Consider the following 22,237-nt stretch of genomic DNA (forward strand, 5'->3'; position numbering starts at 1 on the left):
CAGGGATGAGGGTATGGGGCAGGTCCAGACCAAGCAAAGAGGCAGTCTGTCCTCAAGAACCAGGTGAGGGCTGCCGTTAAATAACTTTTAATGGTTGTTGTGAGAGTCACGAGGGAGGTGACTCCCAAGGCTCTTCAGTGCCATCCTCAAAGCTGGTTAGTGCAGGGAGGTAGGGCAGGATTGGTTCCAGTTTTCTCCCAGGAAGGGTTTAAGGGGGGTCCCAGCCAGTCCCAGGAATGAGCCCCTCAGCACCTTGGCAACCACAGCTGAAGAGGGGCTTCTGCTCCCCCAGTCCAGCAGAGGAAGGGGAGGCCAAGCTGGCCAACCTGCTACTGACAGCACCACATCCAGAGCCCAACTGCACGCAGGTCCTCTCTTCCTCTGGCCAGATCCTGTTGCAAGCACCTTTCTGTCTCATACTGGTGACTGGAGCCAAGTGCGGGGTGGGCCTTTGCTGAAGAGGCCTCTGGACCTTGGGGATCGCTGCTGGGGGAGAGGGGCAACCGCGTGGGAAGCCCTAGGGGAGTGGTCTGGGGGGACAGCGTCCAGGGAGAATGTTCGGGGTCGCCCCCAGGGCATGGGGTAGGTCCGAGCTGGGGCTGGGGCCACTGAGGCAGGTGAGCAGGGGCTAGGCAGGGCAGGCTGTTCTGTAAACATTGCTAGCCAGGGTGGGGGTGTCTCCAGCCTTGTGCCCTCCCGCTGGGCCAAGATGTCTGTCACCGCTGCGATGTCATCCAGCGGCTCAATAGCTGTGACACCAGGAAGGGGTTGAGGGGAGGGGGCTAGTCAGAGCTTAGGCCCCAGGCCTACCCAGCCCTGATCATCACCTGTCACTGTAATAGGAGGAAAGCAAAGCCCGGATCTCAGCTGAGATCGTATTATCCTGCAGGAGAAGCCCCTCACCTGGGCCCCCTGGGGCCACAGTCTCTGATAAGACTACAGGATCCAGGATACAGGGGGATGGAGATGAAGGGGTGGGCAGAAGTGAATGAAAAAAATTAAGAAAAGGAGGAAAATGAAAGCAGTGCCAGGCAAGTGAAGGGTCAGAGGAAGAGACAGGAATCCGCATGCAGAAAGGGAAACAGAGAAGAAGAAATTAGGAAAGAAACCCATGAAATGAATCTGGCTCTTTGGGGGTTTGTCTGGAACTGTGGTGGCGATAGCTCTAAGAAGAGCTGGAGAAGAGAAACCAATGCAACAGGACTGAGTGGGCCTTGGGTCCCCAGAGCTCTGCCTCAGCCTATTGCTTTCTCTCTGTTTCCATTATCTGGGCTACCTTGAAGCCCCCACCCCACTTCCCATCAGGTTCCTGAAGTGTTCTTTCACTCACCCATCTCATGGTACAAGGATCCCTGCTTGGCCAGTACTTGGGGTGGTTTCCGGGAAACAGGGGTTTCAATCTTCATGATCTCATCACAGCACTGCTTCCACTGGCCTGAAGGGAGAGCAATGATTGGGGAGGGAGGAGGAAGACCGAGAGGGCCAGGCCCTCCTCTTCCTTGCAACATTTCCCTTCCATGCTTTCTGAAAACAGAGGCCTTTGCTAAAAATAAACCCCATCCCTCACAAAGGTTCAAACCATCCCCCTCCTCTTACTCATGTCAAAGAAAAGCTGCCACAGAGCTTCCATCCAGCTGTGCAGGGCTCCCCGACTCTCTGTCTGAAGGGTGTGTGTCACCTCGTCCTCCCCATACCGGTTACTGATGCTCAGGGTGAAGGGCCGGCCTGCAGCCTGCTCCAGCTCCCCTGCCCGCACTCGAGTCTCCTGCAGGAGAAAAAAGGGCTCTGCTTCCACCTTCATCCTGATCACAGAAGTCAGCAGTGACCTGAGGCAGGATTGGTCATCCCTGCCTTAGAAGGAGGAGCTTGTTGGGTCTCTCATTTGCCTCCTATTGAGCAGAGCAGGAAGGAATGGCAAGAAAGGACTGGGATGAAACAGAGCGTCCTCAGGGAAGAGGAGCAGAAGGAGACAGGAACAGAGGGATTAAGTGAGACAGGGAAGGCACAGAGATGAGCAGGAGTGCTGAGGCCTGATGGCCCTCAGTACTTCCATAAAAGTTGGCAGGAGAGCCAGCAGAAGGGGTCAGAAATCAAGAGGGATCACTGGACTTGGGTTGGGAGAGAAAGCCAGGAAAGGGAGAAGGTGCAGACTGCAATCTGAGGGAAAGGACAGAAAGATGATGAAAATCCTAAACTGGCCATGGGACCCTCGGGGACTTGGTGGGGCTGTCACTGGTGAGTAGGAGAGCCTTCTCCAGTGATGCCAGCGAGAACATTCCTGGCCCTGAAGCTGGGTGTGGTGCTGTTGGGAGCAGCAGCAGCTAGACTTCCATCTCTGCACCCACCCTCCTGGGGCCTGAAGAAGATGCTCCTGGGCCTGGGCACCTGGTAGTTTCACCACCAAGGGACCCATCACCTTGTTGATGGCAATAGTAAACAACGGCTCTTCCCCAGTGTCTGCGTCTTCAGGTTGCCGGTAACAGAAGAGGTTTGTGCCTTTCAGGACTCCATGCACTCGCGCCCAGTCCTGCAGCTCCCCAGCTTGCTGCGTAAATGACTCAAGGTTTCCTGGGGGAATCACACCCTCCAACACCCTTCTTCCCATTCCCCCATTGAGCATCTGCTCCTTTCTGCCCACCCTCATGTCTGATCCTCCTGTCTTCTTGCCATAACCCTCCTTCCTCCGCCCAGATCTTGATTTCTCTGTAGTCCTTCGGTGCCCAGATGATCCAACTCTCCTCTGCCTTCTCCGTGTTCCCTTCTACACCTCAGGGCCCCTCACCTGTACCCTGAGGATACCATTTGCGGTAGGCTGAGTCATGCAGAAAGGCTGAGCCACCAGGCGGCAACACACGCTACCATAAAGGGGAAGCCAGGCGGGATTCTCCTCTGGGGGACAGAAAGTGCAGGGTAAGGGTGGGGAACAAGAGGGGACTATCCAGTAGCCCCTATTCTCACTGTCTGGTGTCCCCTGCCCTCAACAACACATACTCACCATGGCTGGCGAGGGTGAGGTCGTGCGTGCGGAACCCATCTTGCACTGCTGCCAGGGTGAGTGTGGTGTGAGCCAACAGGTGGTAACGAGGACCACTGTAGGACAGATACAGAAGTGGGCCTCAGCCCAGCGATGGCTGTCTCAGGCAGCAGGAGCTCTGAGGGCAGAGCAAATCGGCCCCCATTGTTCAGGCTGTCCCCCAGAAAACTAGCTTGCCTCCCCCACAAGGCTGAGAACATTTACCGAGCTCCTGCTAAGTGTCACGTCCTGTACTTTAGATATGTTATCCCACTGTATTCCCACAACAACCTTCGGATGTTGGTGGCATTGTTTCCTTCACAGATGAGACAGCTTGAGGCTTGGAGAAGTTAAGAAATTTGCTCGTATTTTATAGCTGGTAAGTGGTACAGCCAGAATTTGACCTATAGCTGTCTCCAAAGGCAGCAAAATCACTGCCCTAGAGCTTCTGAAACTGCTGCTCAGAGACCCAGTGTTTCCATCGGGTGCTTCCAGGCACCAGTAGGCAACCCTGCAGGACCGGGGCTACTTTGGTCCAACCAGGGCACTCTGTTCTATCCACAAAAGATGCATTTGCCACTGCAAAAAAACTGAAAACCCCGGAGCTTAGCTCTCCCTGCATTCCCACTGGTCTTCTCAGTTGACTTGGGCCCAGCTCCAGGGCATAGGCCAGAGTGCTTCCCAGCTGTGTGGGCTACTGCTTGATCATGTGGGTCTGTGCACTGTGGTAGCAATGCAAAATAGATTCTGCATGCTCAGCACAGCTCAGAGCCCACCCCCCCTTGGCCAAGATATATGCAGCTGAGGGCAGTGGGGGGATGTAGGACCTTACCCCACAGCTGGGGTGGGAAGCAAAATGGGACCGCTTCCTGAACCTCCAGCACTCTCCAGCGATGCCCGGACACGCCTCCCTGAGGAGCGGCCTAGAGAGCTGCTGAGTTTGGTGGCAAGCCTCTTGGGGGCTCCAGCCAGGGCCCCCTCCTCTTCCATGCAGGCCCCATATAGCTCCAGTCGCAGTTCAAAGTCTGGCCCTGCCTCGGTGCTATAGGAGTGTGGGAGGAAGAGAGGACGATGGTCCTGGGGAATCCCAGGGAGGCGTGAGAGGGTGGGCAGGGGTGGAGGATGGATGTGGTCCAAGCACAGGACAGCTGCAATGGATGCAAGCACAGGACAGCTCCGCGCCAGGTGAGGCCCACCTTCCTTCCTCCCCTGCAGCTGGCATCCAAGGATTGGAGCAGAGAGGAAAAAGGAGGGAGCCACAGGGACAAGGTACTCACAAGATCACGTTGTTCTGAAAGGAGATGTCTGTAAGGGTTCTGTCCACCAGGATCATTTCTGTGTCCTGAATGTGTTCCCCTAGCTGCAGCAGCAGGAACACAGCCCAGCGGTGCAAGTCTGGGGACAGAGGCCCAAGCTGGTAAAGACCGTGCCTCACAAGAACCTCCAACCTCAGGACAGTGCCCCACAAGAACCTCCAGCCTCTCTGTTCCAGCATGTGTGGAACTTACCGCCTTTGTTCTTGAAATATTCTGTGTCCTTCCACATGAGTGGAATCCGGAGGTCTGAGGGGCAGAGGGGCAGGAAGAGATGTTGAGACAGGGCAGGAGATCTTGTGATGGGGCAAGGAGTGCCAGCAGCTTGGGGGGGTGAGGGCGGAATGCTTCTTACCAGAGATGCAGACCCGGCCTCGGCAAGGCGAGCGTTCAGTAGGCGGCCCACTGTCAGAAGGCCTGTGGGCAAATCACAGCATCCTGGCCTGACCTTTAGACCTTGTTTCTCCCCCACCAGTCTGGTGCCCAGGGGCTCTAGGATGCCTCCAGCCCAGGACCTAGGCCCCCAGGTCCCCAGCCAGGCTGACAGCAGAGCTGGAGGGCAGTTAGAGTGGTCAATTGGACCTAGGGGTCCACTGGGCTTGGAGACACTAGAGGCACATTAGCTCACATGCAGCACAAACTCCAGCCCCCTCCCCCACCAAGCACCCTCTCTGACCATCTCCCCCAGACTCCTGCCAGGCACACAGCAAGGCTTGAGGGAACAGGTGCCCACAGAGAGACTCCTTTTCAAGGCTCTTCTCCATTAAACCCCAGGCTTGGAGGAGTTTGCAGGCTTTCTTTCTAACAAGAGGAAAGGCTGTTCTTCACCATCTTATCACTTCTTTGATATAGGAGGGTACTAGGTCAGTCAGAAAATCAAGAAGCTAAGTAAAGAATATATATTCCATTTGCCACGCACCTCTCTCTTCCTCCCCCTCAGTTCTGATTTCTCCTCTACCATCCCCAGATAGGTTGAGCCTTCCCAGTACCCCAAGTTCCTCAGCCCCCACACCGGGGCCTTTCCCCCCTCCCCACCCACCAGCAGGACTCACCGAGCATGCATCTCTCCTAAGGTGACAGCCAATTTAGCCATTAGCAACTTAGTAGGGCCTTAAGCTAAATGATGCAACACTTTTGGCAACGCATTTAGTTGTCAGTGATTTGGGGTGTATCTCAAATCACACTGCCTAGGCTGTGCGGGGACTTGGACAGGGTAAAGCTTGATGATGGCTGCCTCTTGGGAGACAGCAAATTCACATTAGGAACTGCCCTTTGTCTGCCTGCCCATTTGCTTTACGGGGAAGTCACAGAGTTGCTTATCTACCTTCCCCTGAGGGCTTCATGAGTGAGCTCTGGAGGGCTCCTGGCAACTTCTGGTGGCAGCCTTCATGGCTGAGCTGGGAGGGGATCATACCAGTGAGTAGCTAGGACCTTCTTTCCATCCAGCTTTGTGGGGCCAAGCAGGCTTGTTTTGCCAGAAGCCAGTTTTCGAAATGACCAGTTTACCAAAAGTGGCCAATTCTCAGAATGATCAACTTGCCTGGTATTCATTCTCTCCAACATTTTAGTTTCACCAGAGCATCACCTCAACCATTTCCCTGCAGCTGTCAGATTGGCAGCATCTAATGTCAGTGTAGCTGGTGTTTCATATCCAGAAGCTGACCCCTTTTAAAATACATAATCTAATTTATGTGAATGGGTAGGCATTCCCTTAAATATTTTTAATTATTTCCTCTCTCAAGCACTGCTCATGTGTGAAGTGAGCCTCAGGTACACTTGTCAGTTGGTGGTAAATTGGCCATCTGGTGAACTGACTTTGAGAAGATTAGCTTTCCAGAAGCCAGCCAGGCAGCCTCATCAGATCACAGGCTGAGTTTAGCAAATTAGCACTTTTATATTATAACCCCTCAGCCTCACAGCCTTTCACCAGATACCCTGGCTCTCCTGAGTCCAGTCCTAGCTACTCACTAGTGCACCTGTGGGCAGCACATGTGGTAATAAAATGCCAATGGGTCTCTCAGGCATTTGACAGGGCTTCACGGGGAATTCACCTTCAGGGTGACCCATACAAAGAACATACACACCCTGCACCACTACCCGCCATAAGGCCTTGTGTTCCCCTTGCTCACCGCCGGCCTGTCTTCTCCAGCACCTGTGCCTCTTTCCGCCGCTGCAGCTCGCCCATGTAGCTAAGGATGCGGCTATTGCACACCAGCAGGCTCTTGGTGGCCTCTAGGGCCTGTTCTCGCTGGGAGCAGGCCGCCAGCAGCTTGCAGGCCCCTTCCCTCATCCGGATCTCATGGTCTAGCTTTCTCTGCAACTCTGTGTCCTAGACAGAGTGGGGAAAAGGATAAGAAGGAAATGTCAGTTGGGGACAGGCTGAAGCACCCTCCAGTCCCCAGTGGGCTATGGCCCAGGAGAAACTGACAAGAAACTTATATTTCAGGCAACTCAACCTCAGCTGCCCAATAACCAGAGAAGCTTTGTCCTCGTGCAGTTGATGGTAGGAGCTTAAATTCCTTCAGCCTCTTTGGAGCACAATTTGGAAAAATCTATGAAAACTAGAAATTCACATATCCTCTGGTTCAGCTATTCAATATCTAGGAGTTTATCCCACAAATACAGTTAAACATGTGAGCAAAGCCATATTCATTGCAACATTGTTTTAAAACACCAACATTAAAAGTTCAGTCAAGCATTGGTTAAATAAGTTCCAGCATTTCCATGGAATATGGAATATTGCAAACATTAAAGAGTGAGGTAGACATATATATGCAGATATGAAATAATCTTCAAAATATATGAAATGAGGGGTGCCTAGGTGTTTCATTCAGTTAAGCATCCAAATCTTGATTCTGGCTCAGGTCATGATCTCAGGGTTCTGAGACCGAGCCCCGAATCAGGCTCTGCACTCACCAAGGAGTCTGCTTAGGATTATCCTTCTCCCTTTGCCCCTCCCCCTGCTCATGCTTGCACATGCATGCATACTTACTCTCTCTCTCTCTCTCAAAAAAAAAAAAATATATATATATATATAGTGTACAAATGGTAGCATGCTGTAATACTGTTCTACTCTCTTTTCATATATATATATATAATATATATATATATATATATATTATATATATATATATAGTACTAGGTCGGTCAGAAAATCAAGTGATATATATATATGGGCCTGGGTGCCAGGAATGGAAAATAGATTTATGCTACTTTTTAAAAATATATATATCCTTCTTTACTACTGTACAATTGGAAATTGTGATTTTGTTTTGTTTTATGAGGAAGAAGGGGAGAGAGAATCTCAAGCAGGCTCATGCCCAACAGAACTGATGTGGAGCTTAATCTTAATCTGTAAGATGTAAGCTTAATCTTACAACCCTGAGAGCATGACCTGAGGCAGAATCAAGAGTCAGACGCTTAACCAACTGAGCCACTCAGGCACCTCTTGTGTTACCTTTTTAAAATATTAAATCTTTTCAGTTAAACACACATAGACACACACACACATTACCAGGCTCTACTTCAGACTTGCAGAATAAGAATCTCTAAGAGTGGAACGTGGGTGGTTTTTTGAAAATTCCCCAAGTGCTTCTGAGGTGTAGGCAGGGCTGAGAACTACCAACTAAAGAAAATGAACAAGATAGTAAAGACCATCCTAGGTTACTCCAAAGACTCATGTGATGAGGGGGACATCTAGTTGGCAAGAGATCTATGGAGAAGGAGCATACCACCTATAGCATTCACCCATGCTTCTCAGAACCCTGTACACACTCCAAATTAGGGGATCCACCACCTACTGGCTCTCTGATCTTGGGAGGTTGAGGACAGTGGCAAGGATTAGGGATGGGAAGGCAGGTAAAGCAGGTCAGGAGTGAGGGGCTAAATAGGCTGTGCATAAGGATGGGGCGGTGGTTTAGGCACTGAGAGAGGCACCAGGATTCTGAGGAACATTTACTCAGAAAGAGCCCTGGAGGTCTTGGCAGGCAGTGGAGGGGAAGAGCACCAGTTTGACATAAGACAGACCTGGGTCTGCGTTAGTCCTGTCAGTCTTGAGAAGCTAGAAAGAACTGATTTAAAATGAGCTCAACCTTCCTAAGACTTGGTTTCATCATCTATAAAATGCAGTTGTAAATAGCCCCCACATCCTAGGGTTGTGAGGATTCATTCAGTAAGTCAGGAATGTAAAGCACCTAGCACAATGCCCAGCACACAGTATACATGAATGGTGAGAATGCTATTTAAATGATGCCACTTTGGCAGAAAATAGCATTCACCCAACAAACTCTGGAGCACCTCTGTGCTGCTCAAGGGTCCACATTTAAAATCCAGCTGGGCAGTGAGAGATGCAGACATCAATGGCTGTACCATAAGTGCCATGTCATGGCATAAACACACTCCAGGAGACAGACCCTTTTTGCTTCTGGCTAACATGATGGGGAAGGCTTCAGAAAGAAGGTGGAAGACAAGCAGTATAAGATTAATCTGAGAGGAAGCCAAGTGATGGCACCAAGCTGGAAGAGGGGAGTGAATGTGATCACCCAAAACCTGTCTTCTCCCTCACACCAGCTCTCACACTGTGGACTTGCTTCTGTCCCTGGTGACTCCAGCCTTCAAGTCTCCAAGATCTGAACATCCCATATTCCTGCTTTTTCCAGCCTCCCTGCACATTCTCCATTCACAATTTATTTCCTGGGCCACCACTGGGCTAGGACTGACTTTCATTACCCCTCTCCCACAGTTTCCCTTCCTAACCATTCAAAAATAGGCCACCCAGGTCCTAATGCCCCCTCCTCTAGGAAGCCCTCCCAGACTACATAGCTCCCACAGCAAACCGCCCCCCCCCCACCCCAGCCACTCTATGTCTGTCTACATCAGGATTCCACCTTTGCTAAGCTTTCCTGCTTGCCAACCCCCATCCCGTTCTGCATCCAGTTTCTGCCACAAACACCACAGAGGAGAGAAGGTGGGGAGGGTGGGGACAGAAGCGTGCCTAAGCCCCCTCCTGGCTAGTCTCTGTCCGGGCCCCAGCACTCACAGATCCTTCCCTAGCCCTGTCCATTGCTCTTGAGGTACCAACGCTGGCGGCGCGCTGGGTCCGGGAGTTGCAAGTGTCCCCGCCCGTGGCGCTCTGGGCACTAGTGACATCAGCTCCCAACTGCCGCGAGAGCAGTCGAGGGGCTCCCGGCTCCCCGGTGCAGGCGGTCCCTCCCTGCGCCTGGCGGGGCTAGGCTCTGGGCTCCCGATCTGGCTGGGGGCAGCGCAACCATGAGAGGAGAACCAGCCTCCCAGCCGTATGCAACATTGCCGCCCGCCCGGAGCTCCCACATCGGCCTGGAAAGGGTTCTGCGCTGCTGTTGCCCTCCAAGGTGACCCCTTGCCCAGGAGCATGGGGGAGGAAGGACAGTATGTAAATTGGAAAAACTGGGGCAGTAGAAAAGTCTGGATTCGGCCTGAATGAGCCTGACACCCCTGCCACCGCCCCTCACCCCCTCTGGCCCCAAATCCACTCTCCCAAAGCTTCAAGGAAAAGAGGGCCCTAGAAATCCTGGCTCCCATCCCTTGGGCAAAGCATCTCAGGAATCTTGGTGCTGTTTCTACATCCCTGTGCTTTGTCCCCATCTTGTCACCCCAGGGAAAGCTTCTTGTCCCCCTCTCCCCACTCACACACCCTTTCTCCCCAAGGAGGCAGCGTTTTCACCAGGCTCTCTTGGGAAAGAGCCCAAAGTTGGATTTCAGCAGGACCTGGGTCAAGGCTCAAGGGGCTGAAGGAGGATGAGTCATGGGCAGAAGTCCAGCACACATTAGGCCCTCTGTGGACATCTTTTCCTGTCCCTCCCTCCTATTTTTTTCTGTCCCTGACTTACTGCCCTGCTTCTCATCACCTCTGTTCCCTTCAGAATCTCCACTGGGGCTAAATCTAAATCCTGGTTTGGGAATTTGAATAGCTGTGAGAACTTAGCCTCTGGTGACTATTTGTAAAGTGGGGAGTGTCCCACCTCCTTCATAGTATTGTTTGAGAATTAAGTGAGAAAGTCTAATTCCCTACCTTGGCCCAGCGTATTTAAAAACAACCTTTCTCTCACTCCTACCTTCCCTTCACTTGCAGTTTAAATTGCTTCCTCCACAGAATCTTTGTGGATTTACTCTGCCACAACCCCCTCTCTTGCCAATCTCTGAAATATCAAGAGATCTCTCTCTTGAGTGGGGAGTGGGGGGGGGAGGGGAATGCTGAGTTTGGTGGAGAAAGAACACAGCACCCTCAGCCTTAGCTGAAGGAGAATGACCAAAGTGAAATCTAAGCCCCGTCCTCTGTCCCAGAACTTAGAAAGACCTCTCATGAAGAAAGACTACATGGGGCAGGGGGAGGAGGCACAAGAGAGCAGAGAGAATTCAAAATTAAAAATTTTTTTTAAAGAATGTATTTATTTATTCATGAGAGACACACACAGAGGCAGAGACATAGGCAGAGGGAGAAGCAGGCTCCATGCAGGGAGCCCAATGCAGGACTCGATTCCAGGACCCCAAAGGCTGATAGTCAACCCAACTGCCAAGCGTCTGCCTTTGGCTCAGGGCATGATCCCGGGGTCATGGGATCGAGTCCCGCATTGGGCTCCCTGCATGGAGACTGCTCCTCCCTCTGCCTATGTCTCTGTCTCTGCCTCTCTGTGTGTCTCTCATGAATAAATAAATAAAATATTTACAAAACAAAACAAAAAAATAAATACCTAGCTCTGTTCAATAATATCTCCTGCAATGACAAAAATGTTATGTAGCCATCTTGAAATGTGACTAGAGCAACCAAGGAATTATTTCATTTTAATTAACTAAATTATACATTTAAGTAGCCACATGTAACTGGTAACATGGACAGTGCAGAGGAGTTAGGTTTTATCCCGTGTGCAAATAGAGGACAATAGCTAGTATCAAGAGTCCCAACAGGCTGATTGAGCACCTTTCTGGATATTAGAAAAAGGTAACCCCCTCCAGGTAAATTTAGATAAAGGTGTCTCCCCCTGATGGAGTCCAAAACCAGGCTGGGACTCCTGCCTCTGCCTGGCACCCCTGTGAAGGAAACAGCCCTCACAATTTGTGCCAAAGATGTGCTGAGAAAGATTGTGAGACCACCTCTGGGCTTGCTGGTCAGGGGGGCCCTGATTGATGAGCAGTGTCTGCTATGGTGCAGGGAGTAGGGGCCAGCACTAAGAGGAGCAACACCTATAATTAACTGCCATTCCTGTTCTAGACTCTTTACAGTCCTGCCTCTGACCTTCCTCAGCAGCAAACTCTTGCCTTGTCCAGGCGGTCACTTCCATAGCTTCCTTCACCTCCCCCATCTCAGTAAATGGCCACAGTACCCAGCTGCTCAACCATGCACCTGGGAATCATCCCAGAGCTCCCTCTTTGCCATGAGGCAAATCCATCTGTGTCCAGTCCACTCATCCAATCCATCACCAAGCCAGGCCAGATCTCCCACCATCATTTGAAACCCACCCCCTTCTCTGCTTCCACCAAATGCACTTTCACCCACATCACCAGGCTCAGTCCCCTAAGGCTGTAACAACTTCCCATCTGGTGGTCTTCTGGCATTTCTCAGGTCAACTCTCCCCCACCCCCCGCCCCACCCCTGCCTAGCCTATTCCCCACAAAAGCCAGTATGTTAAAACACTAGAGGAGTCAGGCCCCTGCTTAAAAGCCTTGCATGGGCCAACATCACACCTACAGTAAAAGGTCCTTGTGGGGCCTTAATCTGAACTCTGCTCATGATCTCTGCCCCAACGCCTATGCTCCAGCCACACTGGCACTGGGACACATCTTCCCTCAAGAGTCTCTGCCCTTGCTGTGCCCTCCAGCTGGAAAGCCCTTCCTCCAGTCTTCACATATCTTCATATCTTTCTGGTCTCAGCTCATGATCTCATCCCAGCGGCCTTCTTTGACCTCCACACTGAATCCTGCCTTCCTGACCCAGTGCATATTACATCCTGTTCTTATCATATTTCCCTATGGGAGATGATTTCTGTGTTTTTGTGTTTATGGTGACCCCCAGTTGAATGGGCCTTTCCTGTCTGGTTCACTGAGGTATCCCATGGTCTGGAAAGGAGCCTGGCATATGGAGGCTGTCCAGTGAAAGTGTTTAAGAGTAAATAGATGAGGAGCACCCAGGTGGCTCAGTAGTTGAGCATCTGCCTTTGGCTCAGGGCGTGATCCCGGGATCCAGTCCTGCATCAGGTTCCCCATGGGGACCCTACTTCTCCCTCTGCCTATGTCTCTGCCTCTCTGTGTCTCCCATGAGTAAATAAATAAAATCTTAAAATAAATAAATAAATGGATGAATAAACAGCTCCCTGCCATCTCCAGGACCATCAGATCCTTCCATCCTGTCACAGAGTCCCATTCCCCTTTTCTAGCAAGGCCACATCCTTCCTGCAAACCTCTCTTACAGTGAAGTCCTCTCTTCCCACACCTAAAAGTACCTCTTGGGCCCAAAACACACATCCACACCCAGCCACAGAGCTTTCAGAAATAGGTGTAAAGACCCTTTTGACAACACAATGCTCTGATTGGCAGAATTGAGCGTAGATCCACACAGGGCATTTAGTGCAAAGCATACTGAACCACCTGTCCCTCTACTCGTGTGGAGCAGCCCCCTCCCTCCCCCTCCTCAGCTGAGGCAGGGATGCACAGGGCATGAACTGAGGCTGGGTTGCATGCAGAGGAGGTACACTCTGGGGTTGGGGGCGTTACCTCCAGGCTGAGTGCCATCTGCCGAATGTAGAGCATATTCAGGTCCTCCAGGATGTGCAATCTGTCCTGCATCTTTGTGCCCCCAGAGCCCCTTCCCTTGTGGACCCCTCCAGAAGGGGGGTGCTGGACAGGCACCTCGCTGCTCCACAGTTCCTCCTCCCGCTGCTCCCCTGGTCTTGACAGAGGTGGGCAGAGGACAGAGGTGCCCCTGTCCCTCTGCACTCTTGTTACACCCCTCTGGCTGCTGTGACAAACCTTCCTTGCCTACCACTGTTCCGGGGCCCTGGTGAGAGCCAGGCATGGGAGGAAAGGAAAGCGAGGTGAGAAGGAGCAGGGTCCCAGGAAGGGAGGCCAGCTGCAGAGGGGGCTCTGGGCACAGAGTGTCCAGTCTTGCTTTGGTGGCAGCTGTTCTCCCAGCTGTGGAAGAAAAAGGCCCTTTCATTCCGACTCTGGCCCCTCCCCAGCCCCCGCCCACACCCCTGGCCTGGAGGACAGAGAATCTGTGTGCCGGTAGGGCGTGAGGGGCAGGCACAGCTGGAAGGGGGCAGGGAGGGGCCGCCTCTTGCAGGTTTTACAGAGTTGTGGGGTTTGGCAGGAGGTCGGAGCTTTCGGAAGGGTTCTCACTCTCAGAAAGAAGGGGGGTGTAGGTGGGGACCAGCGGGGAGAGTGAGCCCAGGGAGCGGGACAAAGGGGTAAATTCAGCCCAACCCCCAGGGCCACCTCTTACAACTTGGGGCCCGTATCCAGCCCGCCCCACCCTGGGTTCACAATTACCTCGCTTTTCCAGCAGAAGGGAGCGGTGGGAGGGAGAAAGGCTGGGGTGTGCCTGTCTGCTGCTGCCCCCGCTCCCCTATGCGGGCCCCTTCCCTTCCAGACAGGAAACCAGCCCCGATTCCCAGTCAGCTGCAGCTTGCCCCCCCCCCCCAACCCGGGCCCACAGAGTCACACTCCCCTCGGCGGCCGGCGGGCCCTGCGACTCCGCCCCGGTTCCTCCGCTCCGGCCCGGCCCCGAAGGCCCGACTTATCCCGGGGGCGGCCCCAGCCCACAGGCCCCTCCTCCCGGTCCCCGGGCCTCGCGGCTCCCTTCCCCACGCTGGCCCCACGCGGGGTGGCCCGTAAGGGCCCCGACTAAGCCCCTCTCCCCCAGGCCCACTAGCTTCGGAGTCAGAAAAGGCCCGGGACACTGGGACGTGGCTGTGAAAGGGCCTTTGTTCTGCGCGGGCTGGGGGGAAAGGGCAGAAGCCAGGCCTGGAATCCCAGCCGGGAGGGACGGGGTGGGCGGGGGCGGCCCCCTCACTTAACCCTTTCCAGGCCCAACAGGGAAGGAGAGCTGACCTCGGGGACAGCCTCTTTGCGGTCGATACTCGCCCTCTCACTCGTAGCTCAGGCCCAAGCCTTTCAGCAGCTCGGGGAACAGGTAGGGCTCGGACCGCGCCAGGGGTTGAGGGGGCGCCGGGGGAGGAAGTCGTCAGACTAGAGGCTGCACTACAGTTTCGTGCGGGAAATAACCCAAATCATCAAAAGCCTCCCCGCCCCCCCCACACACACACACTCTCCCAGCCCTCAGGGGCACAGACGAGCCATTGGGGAGGCTTCGGCGAAGTGGTCAGACGTGGCCTAGAAGTCGAGTTGGTGATGAAGGCTGTCCCAGGGGTGGAGACAGGTTGTGGGATGGGGCTGGCGGCCGGGGATGAAGCGAGCGCCCAAACCTAGCCCGAGAGGCTTGGGGCGCGCCTACCTGCCCCCCGCCGTTTGCCGGGGGATGCTCAGGAGGGGCCGGGCCCAGGCATATTTGGGGAATCAAGCCCACGGGCCCTTAAACTGAAGCCAACCCCGGAGTTTCTCCGGGCAGAGGCAAGTCATGCCAACTGGTCAGGGAGTGTCTGCGGTGGCACGGGTCCGGTTAACTTTCAGACGGTCCGCGCCTCCCTCCTGAAGGCGGCAGCGACGGGGCGGCCGCCCCCGCACCGCTGCATCTGCGCGCCTGGCCTGGGCGCCTGCGGGGGCGGGGGCGGGGGCGGGGGCGGGGGCGGGCGGGACTGCGGGCCTGGGGACGCGGGAGGCAGGGACGCGGGTCTCACCTCCGGCGGGTCGCTGAAGAGGCTGAGTCGGAAGCGGCCGCGTTTGAACTCCATCTCCAGGGCGGAGCCCCTGGCCACGGTGACCCGGCTCCGGTGGTTTCGGGAGAACATGCCGACGGCCCCGCGCCCTCACCTGCTCGCTCCGTCTCCTGAGCCGCTGGCGGTGCCTGGTCCTCCGCTCCCGCGTCCCTCGACGCCCGCCAGCCAGCCGGTCTGGCCGAGACTCTCCCGCAGCCCGGTTCCCAAACTCCACCCCCGGAGACGACACCTGGGCCGGGCAGGGCGCGGCACCCTCCTCCTCCACCCCCACCGGAGGCCCAGCCGGCCGGGCCAGTCCCGGGGCGCCAAGCAGGCCCGGCCCGACAACCCGACAGCCCGGCACCTACACCCCTGGAGCACTGCGGGGGCGCATCATCCGGCCGCGCCTGTCTCTCGCCTCACCTGGGCGAGGGGTGGGCCCGGGGAAGCCCCGCCCCACCAGCCGCCCCCACCTGGCACGCCCCGGTCCCTGCGCGGAAAATCCCGTGGCCGCAGGGATCGCCGCCTGGCACACGACGGTTCCGGCTCCGCCACCTGGGACTGCGCCCAGTTGTACCCCGGAGCAGCTTCCGAAGTGATCGTTCCAACGTCCTGTAGTCCCAAATGTCCCTTCTTCGTCCCCCTCCTGTTAACTTGTCCATCCACCAAATTCATGGGCAGTGCTTTAAGCACGTCTTGGAATCCTGTTCTGTCACATAGTAACCGTGGAGCCTTGACGCAGTCATTGAACTTTCTGAGCTTCAGTTTTCTCATCTGTTCAATGGGGATATAGTGACCATCTCCATTCCTCAGGTTGCTGTGAGGATTACATATGAGAATGTGTGTAAAATGCCCAGCATACCGCCTGAAATAAAACAAGGGCCCTATAAGTGGAGCTATGAAGATAAAGAAGCAGATGCAGAGCTACAAAGATAAAGAAGCAGATGCAGCTCCTCGTGCCCTTGAATGGGGCACAGGTGACCTCAGCTCCCTGGACTCAAGCCTTAAGAGGGTGAGAGTTGATCCTTGACCTCAATATTGACTATTTTTCAGCTGCCTTGCTGGATGGCCAAGACAGGAATTACCACTCTCTGTGTGTGCAAAAAGGGGGCTCTCCTCACCAACACAGAGCCTAATGAGAGAGAAGAAAATGGCAGAGAATCAACTTGCTGACCACACTGGGGAGTCTTCTGGGGATTCTAGAACTTACTGGAGAGAACTTGAGAGGGAGTGAAGTTCCTTCATTGCAGATGGCTGCAGCCCGAGAAATACTAGCTTTTAGCTTTAGAGATGTCTTAAATTACTATAGCAGAAGGGGAAATTTATTGTCCTAAGGAACTAATATGTTCAGAAGTCAGGCTTTAGATGTGGCTAGACCCTGGCATTCAGTGTCACAGGATTCATCTCCTCCCTTCATCTAGTTCCACTTGGCTCCATGTTGGCTTCACCCTCCACAGCACAACATCATTGCCAAAAATTCTGGGTGTGTATCTTTTCAGGCTTAATATCAGCATTTTTTTCCTGAACCTCCTACACATGTCTTGGATTCACTATGGGCCATTTGGGATCTTTTCTCCAACTTTTGTAGCCAGAGGGGTGGCCTATCCTGGACCAATCACTATGGCTGGGGGAGACTCTGTGTGCCAGTCAACCAGGCCTGGGTCACTTGCCCACTCCTGGAGACCAACTGGAACTTACTGAACTGGGAGAGGAGTGAAGGGAGAGGTGTTTTCCCCAAGAGACTGTTTGCATACTACCACTAAGGGAATGGACACTGGGCAGGAAGAACGGCAAACAGCCTTGACATACAAAATGTATACGGAGGGGATCCCTGGGTGGCGCAGCGGTTTAGCGCCTGCCTTTGGCCCAGGGCGCGATCCTGGAGACCCGGGATCGAATCCCACGTCGGGCTCCCGGTGCATTGAGCCTGCTTCTCCCTCTGCCTATGTCTCTGCCTCTCTCTCTCTCTCCCTGTGTGACTATCATAAATAAGTAAAAATTTAAAAAAAATGTATACGGAGAAAGGAGTTGTTCTGGCCTGTATGAAAGGCAGATCAAGAGATTTTATAAAATCTGTAGCCTCTGAGATAAACCTCAAAGGATGGGTGAGGAGGAGAAAGGGGAAAGGCATTGTTTCTTTTATTTTCTTTCTCTCTCTTTTTCAGTAAACTCTACCACCAAAATGGGGCTCAAACTCACAACCCCAAGATCAAGAGTCACATGCTCTACTGACTGAGCCAGCCAGGCGCCCTGGAATTATTTCTTAATTCTTCAAATATCTATTGTCACTTCACTGCAAGCTCCCCAGGGAGGAACAGTCTGTCTTGTCCACTGCTTTATGCCCAGTGTCTGGCAGATAGGAAGTACTCAGTCAACCATCAGTGGAGTAAGTGAACACAGGAAATGCCTCAAGGAGACATTCAGATTCCAGAGCACCTGACCGGGATAAGCTGTGCTGTTGGACTAAAAGGGTTCATTTCAAACACTTTTTCTCTTTTTTTTAGCAACAGAATGTGGATTTTGTTTTCCCTAACTGCAATTGTACCTGGAATATGTGAAATAGAATCAGCTGCTGTGATGGAAGGTCTGGAGCCTCAAGCACTGTCCTCTTACCAGGCCCTCAGCTGTCTCACCCCCACCCAGTGGCCCACAGGCTCTTGTGAAGGGTGTGAAAGCCCCTGACAAGAGGCAGAAGAATGAAAGATGTTTGGAAAGGAAATAGCGTTCAAATCCTGCCTGAGAATTTGGAGCCCATGTGACTGAAGATTTTGCAAAAGAAGCGGCACAGTAGAGTTGTATTTTAGAGATCATAGTCTGGCAGCCTTTTGCATAAATCACTTGGAGAAAGTTGTGACTGTGTAAAGCCAGCTGACACTTTTCATGACTAGAGTGGAGAAACAAGGTCAATAGTTCCATGGATTTTTTTTATTTTTTAAATTCAATTCCTATTTGAAAACACACATACAGTTTTTAAAAAAAACACTCCTAATTGTACCATTTAAAAATAATATGAAGCAAAAAATAAGAATAAAGCCATGCCTTCCCCACCATCAAAGAAAAACTGAGACATTTGGTACTGTGGTAGATGGAAGCCCCACATGGGCTCATAAGAGACAACTGTTGAATTTCCCAGATCTGTGCATTCCAGGTGTTAAGCACAGCTTTAAACTGGGTTATTATATAAGATTGGTGAATCACTGATCTCTACCTCTGAAACCAATAATACATTATAAGTTAATTAAGTGAATTTAAATAAATAAATAATAAACGCAGCTTTAGTTAAAAATTAAATCTAAAAACTCACAAATTAGGGATGCCCGGGTGGCTCAGCGGTTGAGGGTCTGCCTTTGGCTCAGGGTGTGATCCTGGGATACGGTATCAAGTCCTGTGTCAGGTTTCTTATGGGGAGCCTGTTTCTCTCTCTGCCTATATCTCTGTGTCTCTCTTTCTGTCTTTCATGAATAAACAAATAAAATCTTTAAAAAAAAAAAACCTCACAAATTATATTAAAGCAAAGGTGATACTCAAACTCATCACTTTCTAATTATTTCACTGCGTTTTCCTATTATCTCTTGAGGTTATTTGCATCGATAGGGTCTGTATAGTGGAAAGGCTATGTAACGGTAAGCTATGGCATGTCTCTTCCTAATTCCTGGGTTCCATCATGTCGTATTTGAAATTGGGCATGGTGGGAGTAGACAACAGAAACAGGTGAACACTGTAAATCAGGGCTGTTTTTTTTTTTTTTTTCTTTTCCCCTGGGGAGCTTTTGTTAAAAATTTACCAGCATACTGCTGGTTTGGTGCAAAATCCTTCCAATGTTTTCCTTTGCTTATGTCTGTATTGCTATCTTTCCAACTATGAAGTGGATATTTGGAGAAGGGGTTTTTGGCTACCCAGTGTTCAAATCATCTTCCTGTTTCTGTATGTTTCCCTACTGTGGGTAATATTGGTTGGCTGAGGCTATATCCTCTTTATGACCTTCTAGGTCATTCATCCTGTCTACCACTTCTTCACAGCCCAGGGGTAAGCCAAGCCACTGGAATGCTCCCAACTGGACTTTGAATCTTAAACAAGTGAAAACAAGACCTAGGGAGACTTCGTAATATAACCATTGCACCTGCAGTCCACAAGGGGCAGGTAGCTGTGCCAACAGGGAAATCCTCATCAGCAAGTTATTGTGGTGTGACTGGTGTAGCCCCTGTGTGACTGGTGTAGCCTTTGTGTAATGGCAGCCACATATTCCTACTTCCTGGCCTTTCTTGGTTCCTACCCCTTATCAAAGCAAAGTACAAGATGAGCCCAAAACATTTTGAAGTGCTACGAAGTAAAAAAGTGCTCAAAGCATGGTGGAGACATGTGAACAGAAATCATCTTAAAGAAATGCTCACTGACCAAACCTGGGACATAGTTCAGCACCAACATAAATAATGATAATAATGGACTATAACCCATTGACTGAAATAGGAAACCATAATGATATCAATAAATACATCTGTAAAGGAATGTAAGAAGGGAGCAAAAAATAAGAATAAAGTAGCATGCCATCTAATACACGTAGATGGAATAATGGAAATAGAAGGATTACATTTGGCAATTATTACAGCACTGTTGATTCATACAGTATTCATCAATGGATACTAAGCCTGGTGGATGGAAGCTTGATGGGGAGAGAATATCAGAGTAGTTTCAGAGTATTTCCCCAGAAAATAGCTAATTAATTACAAAAGTGAAAATGGTGACTTTAGAGTGGAGAAACCTGGCAGACACCATCCTGACCAGGTGATCAACATTAGCATCATCAGTGGTGAAACAGGCTGACACCATGTGCCTCCTGGTGTGTGATACACCAAGGAGAACACAGCATCGTTTTGTTTTTTGTTTTTTGTTTTTGTTTTTGTTTTGTGTTTTTTTTTTTTTGTGTGTGTGTGTGTGTGTAGTATTCCTGCCAACAATTATGAGTCAAGACGTGAGGAAACATCTCCAGGTTGAGGGACATCCTAAGGATTGAAGACCTATACTCTTTTTTTTTTTTAAGATTTTATTTTTAAGTAATATCTACACCCAACATAGAGCTCGTACTTCCAATCCTGAGATCAAGAGTAGCATGCTCCACCGACTGAGCCAGCCAGGTGCCCCCAAGACCTGTAATTCTTAAAACTGTCAGGGTCATGACAGCTAGGGAAAGGGTGAGTAAATGTTCCATATTAAAGCACATCAAAGAGACATACCATGAAAAAAAATAAAAAGAGAGACATACCATGGAAATGAACTGCATGATTCTGGATCTGGATTCTGGACTAGAAAGGAAAAGGAGACATTAGGCTGCTGGAGAGACCTGTAGGGGGCCTGGGGATTGGATGGTCATGCTCTGTCAATGTTAATTTCCAGATTGGGAGGGTTGCACAAAGGTTATAGAAGAAAGTATTTGTTTTGAGGAAATACATAGTGATATATTTAGGGGTAAAGTGACTTCATGTCTGCAACTGTGTCTCGGATTGATCCAAAAAGGAATAAGGATAATGAGGGGGAGAGGTAATAGGAACTGTTAACAATTGGAGAATCTGATTTTAGGAAGTAAGAAACTTTGAATTCTTCCTGCAACTTTTCTGTATGTTTGCAATTATTTTGAAATACATTATATTTAAAAAATAAGGCTAAGAACTCTTTCAGAAGAGTAAAGCTTTTCCTTTTAGCCTACAAACATGCTCAAATATCTTCTACTCTAAACAAAGCAAAACCAAACCAAAACAAAATAATGCAGCCAGGGGCTACTGGCTGTCGCCACTTCCTCCCTGCTGGGCATCAGGATGTTGAGGAAACACCTCTGGGGCTGGTGTCAGGAAGCCTCTGTTGGAGGCTGGCTCTACCACTCCCTAACAATGTGACTTTGGCCAAATCATTTAACTGCTCTGAGCCTCAGTTTCTTTATTAGGGAATAATAGTATCTCTCTTATGGAGCTGCCATGGGGATCAAGGGAGAGAAGGGCAATGCAAACAGGTTACAGACTATAATGTGTTTGGCAAACACTAACTGCAGGTGATCTCTCACTTGAACTCCTGATGATACAACACTATTGCCTTCACACCCTACTAGAAAGCATCCTCTCCTAGGAGTTCAGCCAGTCCTCTGCAGGACAATACACAACTGATGTAGCCTTGGTCTACTGATACTGTCTGCCCTGGGGTGCCTTTCTTACCTCTCCTGATTTCTATTGTCAACTCAGCCTGGCCGCTCTGCCTACCTGTCCAGGACAGGTGCTCACTCAAGTCTGTTCCTGGTCCTTTCCTCTTCATCTGTTTGTTCATTCTGGAATGTCTCATCTCTCCCCAATACCTTTGGGGGTACCTCTGTTACTATGCTGTTATATTCCCACTCACACTTTTTGCACTGGCTTCTCCTGGCAGTATTCCATCTCTATCTGGGCAATACCTCAGGCACTTCAAATTCACCATGGGCAACACTGATTCTCTTACTTGCTTTTCTTCCTGTGTTCTCTTTCTTATCTTAAACACCATGCTCCCTCTAAATACTTGGGCTAGAAATGCAGAAGTCATTTATTATTGTTGTCATTTGCTTACTAAACATCCACTGTTTCTCAGATATTAGGTGCTTTGCATTCTTGATTTGCTTTTTTCCTTGAAAGAACCCTCTAAAGTAGATCCTCCTTCATTCCATCTTACAAGGCTGAAATCTAGGGTTCAGAGAGCTTAATAACTTTTGAGTTCAAGATAATACAGCTAATAGTGGAACTGGGTTTATTATAATAGGCTTGTCTGATTCCAAAGTCCATTCTGTTAATCTTAATCATTATACAACATTGACTTCTTCCTGAATTCCCATATATAATTTCATTGGTTCCTTTTAATTTTGTCACTGAAATGTCTCTTGAATCAGTTCTTTCTTTGTTCACTGATGCTACCTTACTCAGACACACATCTTGCACATATTTAAATATGTATTTAGGTGGTATATTTTTCTAATTATAAATGTGATATATACTGACTGCATTAAGAATATGCATTATATTCTATAATATAATGCATTAAGAAAATGCATTATAGAC

The 22,237-nt window shown here is 50.8% G+C and overlaps 1 protein-coding gene across 7 annotated transcripts; it reads right to left on the minus strand.

Annotated features, from left to right (window-relative positions):
• Window positions 1-71: 71 nt before the first annotated feature.
• Window positions 72-15,914, minus strand: RTKN (rhotekin). Of its 7 annotated transcripts, none has more exons than XM_041756169.1 (13): window positions 13,846-15,064; window positions 13,072-13,354; window positions 6,456-6,655; window positions 4,682-4,743; window positions 4,522-4,575; window positions 4,291-4,408; window positions 3,846-4,055; window positions 2,996-3,090; window positions 2,783-2,889; window positions 2,417-2,545; window positions 1,597-1,765; window positions 1,331-1,435; window positions 277-749 (listed from the first exon to the last, which is right to left on the minus strand). In XM_041756169.1, the coding sequence occupies exons 2-13, from the start codon at window positions 13,141-13,143 to the stop codon at window positions 415-417; spliced, it is 1,656 nt and encodes a 551-aa protein (XP_041612103.1). In that variant the 5' UTR covers window positions 13,144-13,354; window positions 13,846-15,064; the 3' UTR covers window positions 277-414. The 7 variants fall into 7 exon arrangements, with proteins under 7 accessions (XP_041612104.1, XP_041612105.1, XP_041612103.1 ...); XM_041756168.1 differs by having other exon boundaries at window positions 13,072-13,488; XM_041756170.1 differs by lacking the exons at window positions 13,072-13,354; window positions 13,846-15,064 and adding an exon at window positions 15,153-15,913 and having other exon boundaries at window positions 72-486.
• Between the last annotated feature and the right edge of the window lie 6,323 nt (window positions 15,915-22,237).

This window comes from Vulpes lagopus, chromosome 5, assembly GCF_018345385.1.
Source record: "Vulpes lagopus strain Blue_001 chromosome 5, ASM1834538v1, whole genome shotgun sequence".
Taxonomy (NCBI): domain Eukaryota; kingdom Metazoa; phylum Chordata; class Mammalia; order Carnivora; family Canidae; genus Vulpes; species Vulpes lagopus.